The sequence below is a fragment of the Lipotes vexillifer genome, unplaced genomic scaffold (assembly GCF_000442215.2).
Source record: "Lipotes vexillifer unplaced genomic scaffold, Lipotes_vexillifer_v1.1 scaffold753, whole genome shotgun sequence".
In the NCBI taxonomy this organism is placed as follows: domain Eukaryota; kingdom Metazoa; phylum Chordata; class Mammalia; order Artiodactyla; family Lipotidae; genus Lipotes; species Lipotes vexillifer.
This window is the reverse complement of record NW_006783618.1, coordinates 881384-889376: the sequence shown is the minus strand read 5'-3', so window position 1 is coordinate 889376 and position 7993 is coordinate 881384. Positions and strand designations below refer to the sequence as shown.

The window sequence follows — 7993 nt, the reverse complement described above, 5'->3', positions numbered from 1 at the left end:
CTCCTTTCCAACTGATTATCTGTTCTGTGTTTAGGCTATGAAAACAGAGCGAAACGCAAACGGTGGGACAATGAATAAGGCTGGACAAAGGTGCTCACATAATTTATTCAGAGTAGTAGTGCTGAGAATCTTACTGCTTTACCAGAATGTGAGTTATTATTTACGTAAAAATGATTTCAAAGGCAAGTATTCCTAAACCGCACAGCCTGATGCTAAAGACACACCACACACACATCAGCAGTTCCAGTGGGCTTTTATTGTGATAAAGTAACAAAAATCAAGATTTTATCAACCAGCTTTTAACTTTATAAACTCAGCAGACACTCTGGTCCATATATGTGTACATACAACATAACACATTCCAACAAAAACAGCCCCACTGGAACATTTGCCAATTAACAGAAAGCCAATTTTCCCTTTCCCCAAATGTTTTCAAAATTGAGTCCCCACTGTTCACTTCTCAGTGGAACTGGTCCCTTGTGGCTAGGGACATTAAATTCTATCCCATTTTGTACTAAACAAAAAATTTTTTTGAAGTTTTAATTTTGTTTCAAAAAAGGGACTAGCAACTTGGTTTTCTCCAGGGACCCTCCCTCACAACCACTGGGTAAAGTACAGCAGCCTGTACCTTAGCAACCCAACCCTACCCCTCCCTCCCCTCCCCCCCGCCCAGTATTGTCTACTGGAGAATTTAAACACACTTCTGTGGGAATCTGTCAGCTACTGGAGGGGCAGAATCCAGGTGCCAGGCTAGTGCCCTCTTACCTCATGAACTGTTACAACCTTTGGACACTGAACTCTTTACCCCAAAGATGAGTTTTTAGATCAGAAAGGAGAATGGGTTTTCTTTGGAAGTTTTAAAAAACGACCTTTAAGGATATAAAGTACAACTATAAGCTCAGCAAAGTCCACTTAAATTCACCAAAGTTGACTGATGTCAGCTCCCACAAGGCCAATAATTTTGCTTGACAAAGGTTATTTTGCCAGAAAATGATTCCACAATAACAGCTTAAGAGACAGAACGTTGAAAAAGGAGCAAATTAAAATAACATGGCTTAATTCCCAAGAACTTATTTCATCTTTTTGTTACTCATCTATAAGGTCAGGAGTGTGACTAAAGGCAGTTACTGATGAGGTTATGAGCTTCCAAAGTGTTTCTAAATCCTTAGTGCAGATACCCTCCCTTTTGGGGCAAAGTAACCTCCCTCCCACCCCTATTAAAAAAAAAAAAGTGATCAGAATGAGATGTTTTGATTCCAACAATTTACACTCAAGGCTTTGTGCTGGGTTGTCTGGTTCTAACCCAAGCATGATGGTCTCTAACACAAAGCACATGGCAAAGGAAAGATGCTCCCATCTCATTCTGAAAACAAATATTGATAACCAATTGCCTCCCCCCTCCCCCCAGTCTTTGGGGCCAACCCATATTATGATGCTGGGACCAACTGGAAAATAATTTAGAGATTATATTTAGGTTTCTCTCTCCCTTATTCCCATGGAAGATCATTTTAGAATAAATTTATTCCATTCCATTTCTAAGGGAAAAGGCAAGAAAGTTTCTCCATCGGAATGTAAGGAAAAGAGAAGGACAGAGGCAGCAAGCTGTGTAACAGTCCACAACCCATTACACAACTATATAACCACTGGTTAAACCAGGTGCTGAATGTAATTTAAATATTAAAAATTGGGCAAATAGTTTTCATCCAAATGAACCAGTGGAAAAACATTATCATTACTTAAAATAAACACCCAATACTGCAAGGAACACAAAAACAACTTCCAATAGTAACAATGCTCCTTATTGTAAGGGCGATTAAAAAAAAAAAAAAAAAAGACTAGGCTTTGACCTAGTCCTTTGAGCATCTTTCCATTTAACAATTCCTATTCAAGAGACAAGCACCAAAACTGGACAGCTGCCTCTACAAGACTGTGTCCAATAGTGGTGTCCCAGATAGTTTTAAGTGCCACTCCTCATCAGAGGCTGTACTTCAGTAATACTTTCAATTTAAAGTCTGTGCTTTTAGAGGGACCCACAGGCATGTGGCACCAGGCAGAGCACAGTCTGAGGATGGCAGAAAAGACTGCGCTGCTTAGTCACCCACACACTCTAGCGAGACACAAAACTTCATTTATGAGCATTCCTTGTTTTTCTTCTATAATGAATGATTCCTCTTATCTCGCCAGAGGTGGGGGAGAAAGAGAGAGCTGCATCAGTACAAGGGCAAGATTTTTGGTTAAAAGTTGATGCCTTTTAAATTCCCTCCCCCCACCCCTCCCCGGAAAAAGGTTACTTCCTTAAGTAGGCCTTGTATTTAGTAACCAACATTGGCTGGATAGACACATGTGGCTTGGCTACCAGATAAATGAGTTATTCTTTTTGGGGTTTGTACTGTGCAGCTCTTGCTACAGTTTTTAAGGAGTTAGGGGTATGTCTGATCAGGAGGCATCTGCAGGATTTTGATCCTCAAGGAATTCAGGGTGTCACAATTTTGCTTAGAACTAGGCAGAGTCAAAAAGCAACTCTGAATAACTGATTTCTTTTTCCAGATGAGTTAAGCATGAAAGTTTATGCAGGACACATCTTGCAATATTTTAGGGTTTTGGAAAACAATGGCATATGGAAATCAAATTTTTTTAATTTTATTTTTTCCTTTTTTTTAAAAAAAATCCTAGATGCCTCCTAATTGACCTAGTACACTGGGTTAAAAGGGAATTAAAAACATTAAAAAAAAAGTTCACTGGTTTTGCTTCATCTCACTCCTTTTGCCTGGAGATCAGGCCAAACATCAAGCATGTTGGGAGGGGCACAATTTAAAGCAACACTATTGACTGTAACGCATTTGCCAGCAATTTACAATGCAAAATGACAGATAATTCTTGTCACAAAGCAAGAGGATGGCAAGCAACTTTCTGTAGCATCGAAGTTAACAGCTCTCAGGGGTTGCCCATTCCTGCAAGTTTATGTATCAAGGTGGGCAGAGGGCAATACACTTACACAGTACAGGAGAAGATCCATAGAAAGTAAGCCCCAGAACTGCTAATGTTACCACAGCTGGTACTGGCTAATATTCTGAAATGCAAATCCGTGCTTTATACATATACTGCTCAAAGAAACTGCCACTCAATCCAACTGCCACACTGCAAGGCAAATTATTCTTTGTCCCCTTTTGCTGAGCTTGAAAAGTTTCTCAAACTTTTAAAAAGGGGGGAAGAAACATTATCAGAGAGAGTGTCTCAAAAATAACATCTTGAATTAGAGGTTTCTGAAGCTTCCTTGCTCTCTCTGCCAGGCCTCCTCCAAAGGTACTATATGAGACAGTGTGTGGCAGCAGTGATCCCAGACTTCTGGGTCCCTTTTCCAACAGAGGGTGTCCCTGTAGAGGTCTGCTCTCTACAGTAAGAAGCCAAAGTACTTTTTTAGAATTTAGTGTTGCGGAAAACTGAGCCCCTCTCTCTTTAGCTGGCTCCCATAATCAATCTAATCCCCTTAAAAAAAAAAAATATATATATATATATATGTATATATATATATGAACCCAGAAAAAAACCTATTTACAAAGTTTATACAAGTATACACACCCAATTTTCTATGGGACACGCTTTGCCACAGAGGAAAGAGGGTCAAAGGCTCTGACATGTCTACACATCAAGTGCCATAACTGCTAATGGAGGTGTATGTAAACCAGTCTTTAGTGTTCTGCTATAGAGCACAAAAGGCTTGTCATATGGCTCCTGCAATGATAGACTGCTCTTTCCTTTGGGAGCGATGATGTTGCATCTACTCAGCCCAGAAGAAATTTTTACTTGGGATTGTTTTTTTTTTTTAAATACATGTATTTACAGTGCGGATGAACTGCAGTTGCATATCAACTCCTCCACATAAAGAAAAAGAAAATGGTGTTTAACATTACTAATATGTTTCATCTTCCAGCCCTGGGCTTGAGTATCGGGTAGAAAGGGAAGAGAGAGACTTCAACTTGAAACCAAAACGGAAAGACAAAAATTTTAAAAAGAAAGAAAAAAGAAAAAAAAACAATACTACTGTTGATTCCTTGGGCTGTGTCTAAAAGATGATATTCTGAATGGTCTCATAGCATAAGGCACTTTGCACAAATAAGTAATAAGCTCTTCAGGCTTAAAAAACGGATGAGTAACCAGGGAGAAGTTGAAATGCACTCAAGAGTCAGCTGTTGGAGAATTCTGAAATCGCAGACAAGCTTGTGTTCATCAAGATTCTTCTCTTTTTAGGGTTTCTCCCCTTCTCTTCTTTGTCCTCCTTCTTGTCCCCCTTCCCCAGAAAACATTTTTAAAAAACCAGCAGTTAGTGCAACTAATGTTCAGTCAGCACACAGTGCAAACAAGTGGAACAAAAAAGGTAAATTCCTTTTCAGCTTTTTTCTCTTCACCAATTAAAAAAAAGAAAAAATGTCTGAGCTCTTTTAAGTCTTCATAGTTCCAAAATAGAAGAAGATGAAAAACCCACAAAGAGAAGAGCATCCCCCCAAAATCGATGTGTCACAGATCCAAACGAGCCTTCTGTAGTTTGTCAAAACCTAAAGAAAAAAGAAGCCTAAAATTAATGCCATGAAAGCAATATGAATTAGGATACATAGCTGTTCACAATCCGCATCCCACTGCTCTCTATAACAGCTTCTACTGAGCCTGTCTGCCTACTACAGAATTCACTCAGGATTAAGGAATTTCTGCTATGTATCCCAGAGACAGAATGAAATCCTGAAAGTTCTGGTAACAGGCAGCAGTCTCTATGACAATTAAAAAAAAAAAAAATTTTTTTTTAAACCGTACATGAACTCAACAGCCTGCCAATGTATTAGCAAACATGGGCTAGTTTTATATTTGTCCAAGGGTTTTGTGTTTGACATTTAAATTAGGATAAAAAGGTTAAAGTGAAGAGAGTAATTTGAAAAATCTAAAAATAGTAACAGGTAGAATGTTCACTGCTGATTTGGAAACTATCAGCTCTCAAATTAAATCTGATTTTCCTTAGAGGAATGTAGGCTGTTTTAGGGGTTTTTCCCTATGTTAAGCCTTGTTTTAAGCATTTCTACCAGAGCCCAACAGTCACCAAAAGATGAGAAAACCATCTGCAGGAAATCAGAGTGGGCATTTAAAATAAGACAGTTATCATCATAACCTGATTACACCTTTAGCAATAAAATTTTACAGGTAATTTAACATAATTTATTAAGGTTCCCATTAGAAATTAAGAGTGAACACTAACAGAGATGACCGAGTGTAAAGAGCAAAAATATTTTCATATTCAAAATCGCTACGATTCTTTTTTGTTTCCATTATTTTAGAAGTCTGAATTTGTCTTAAGTACTGCTCACGTACTACATTACTTAGGAAGACTATATTCAAGTGAACCGCATTTATGGATTCGCCAATAAGATCACAACGACAACTTCAAGAGATACTTCCTGTTTATTGTCATTTATGCCAAGAGGCATTTCACCCTTTATTGCTAATTATCTATCGTGGAACATCAAATTTCGCCCAGGAAAGAGGACCTTGAATTCCTTTCTTTAAACATTATGCTCACTTTGCTATTCTGTCGGGTACACACGTGCTTGTTAAGGCTTCTCATCTTCTACGGGCTCGCTGTGGTATTCTGCCACATACAGGCTCTTGTCAATGTTACTTGGGATAGGTTTGATTTCTGTTCCCAGCTGCTCCTCAATACTTTTCAGGTTGAAGCGATCATCGTATGTGATCAAGTTGATGGCTAAGCCAAGATGACCAAAGCGACCTAACAAAAACCAATTTTAATTAATGAAACAGTTAAATATGGGAATCAATGTGCAAGCACTAGTCTATAAGTGGCAAATCCATACAGGATTTATGTTTTTGTTCAGTGCCATTCTGAGTATAGGAACCCATACACACGTTACAACTTCAGGTTCCACAGCCTAAAGTAGTACTGCTATTTTACCCTTTTCAAATGAAAAAACGGGTGCTCATTTCTGTCAAAAACTGCCAGAATATACATACTAAACAGTACAGTTAGAGAAATGAGGTTCTCATTTGTGAATCTTAAATTAAGCATAAAGTTATTTTAACTTTTTAAAATAAGTGTTCTGGAAGAGTTGGAAATTGATATATCAAACAACTAAATTAGTTTTAATTCACTGTTCTAACTGCTACCACACTCTACAAAGGAACAAAATTTAGTGATTAAACTTCTCAAACAACTTCCACAGAGAACATCTCCTTCCTTTTCCTCACCTGATCTTCCAATACGATGGAGATAGGTCTCTGCCAGCTTTGGGAAGTCAAAGTTTATTACCACATTCACAGCTTGTATATCAATACCTCGGGTAAACAAATCTTAAAAAAAAACCAAAAACACAAAACTCCATTATATCCTTCCATTTGGTGCCATAATACTCTTTAACATATATTTCTAATGTAACCTAAGCTTCATTCACTTCATCAGTAATTCAAAAGCATTTGCAAATTACTGGCATTATCTGTCATGCACATTACCATAAGCAGCTTTCTGCTCAACAAGTTACCTTTTCCCAGTCCTGTAACAAAGTTTTAAAAAAATGGTCTAAGGTGACTGTGCAAAATCAAGGATGACTGATAAGCTATACACTCATAAATGAGTCTCAGGAGTATAATTTTCTTCAGTCTATTTTTGAGTATTTAATCCAAGGTTAACAGAGAAAATTATTTTTAAAAATTTTGTTGTGTAACGTAGAATACTTCTAAAAAGACATAATCCTCTAGCAGTAATTATTTATGCTTTGTTTAGAATTCATTCATCCCCTTCTGCTAAATGATTTATAACAGGTCTGAGGTAAGCTAATATGCAAGGCTATCCCTTCTAATTCTTTTCTATAGTCCCACAATTATCATGCTAATTTAGGCTTTGAAAAATACAGGTAGGGGGCTTCCCTGGTGGCGCAGTGGTTGAGAGTCTGCCTTCCGATGCAGGGGACATGGATTCGTGCCCCGGTACAGGAAGATCCCACATGCCGCGGAGCGGCTGGGCCCGTGAGCCATGGCCGCTGAGCCTGTGCTCCACAACGGGAGAGGCCACAACAGTGAGAGGCCCGTGTGCCACCAAAAAAAAAAAGGGAAAAAAAGAAAAATACAGGTAGAAAACTATTATAGGCTAACAACTAGGTTTCCCTGCATCTATCAGCTCCACACTTCAAAATAATCCATGGTCAAATATTTCTAAAATACTGGTTTGAATTTGTAACTCGTTATTTTAAATTGCCTCCAGATAAAACTTAAAACTGATATTCAAGGTCCTCCACTCTATACTCTGGTCCGAACATACTTCTCTAACACATCTCAAACCTTCCTCTCCACCAAACTTGCCCACTATACTTCTTTAAACGTATCTTCTTAGCTGTCTATGGATTACTTTTTATACCAGTCCCCTAACTTAAAATTCCTTCTTCTCCAAGTCTGACACTCACCTATAGCTTAAACTACTATTTCATCTCTCAGATCACCTCAGCTAGTCACCTTCCCTCTCTTACGAAAATTTAGGATCATTTACTGTACATACCTCACACTTGCAAATTACTTTTACTCCCTTCTAGATCCAGCCCAATGCCTGTTTTTGTAAATAAAGTTTTACTGCCATGTGGCCATGCCCATTTGTTTATATACTGCCACAAGTTTATAACTTGTAACAGAGAACATATGGTGTGCAAAGTCTAAGGTATTTACTATATGACACTTCACAGAAGAAGTCTGCAGACCCTGCCTTAGGTTCTTAATGTTATCTTTTTATCTCTGATTAAACAACTACTCCTTGAAAAGAGAAATGGTACTTTGCAAATATTTATTTATACATTTTATACATAAATGTTATTCAGTACTTATTTAACGACATATTGCCCACTGTTCTGAAAAATCAGAAAGAAGCAAGCATCGGCACTTCAAAAACTTATCTGGGGCTTCCCTGATGGCGCAGTGGTTGAGGATCTGCCTGCCAATGCAGGGGACACGG

The 7993-nt window shown here is 38.2% G+C and overlaps 1 protein-coding gene across 1 annotated transcript in view; it reads right to left on the bottom strand.

Annotated features, from left to right (window-relative positions):
• Window positions 1-239: 239 nt before the first annotated feature.
• DDX6 (DEAD-box helicase 6) overlaps window positions 240-7993 on the bottom strand; it is a 36072-nt gene continuing 28318 nt past the window's right edge. The window contains exons 12-14 of the mRNA XM_007456303.1: window positions 6247-6348; window positions 5588-5770; window positions 240-4553 (exon numbers count right to left, since the gene is read on the bottom strand). Coding sequence (XP_007456365.1) covers window positions 5595-5770; window positions 6247-6348 — 278 coding nt within the window. The 3' untranslated portion in view covers window positions 240-4553; window positions 5588-5594. The remainder of the gene's footprint in view (window positions 4554-5587; window positions 5771-6246; window positions 6349-7993) is intronic.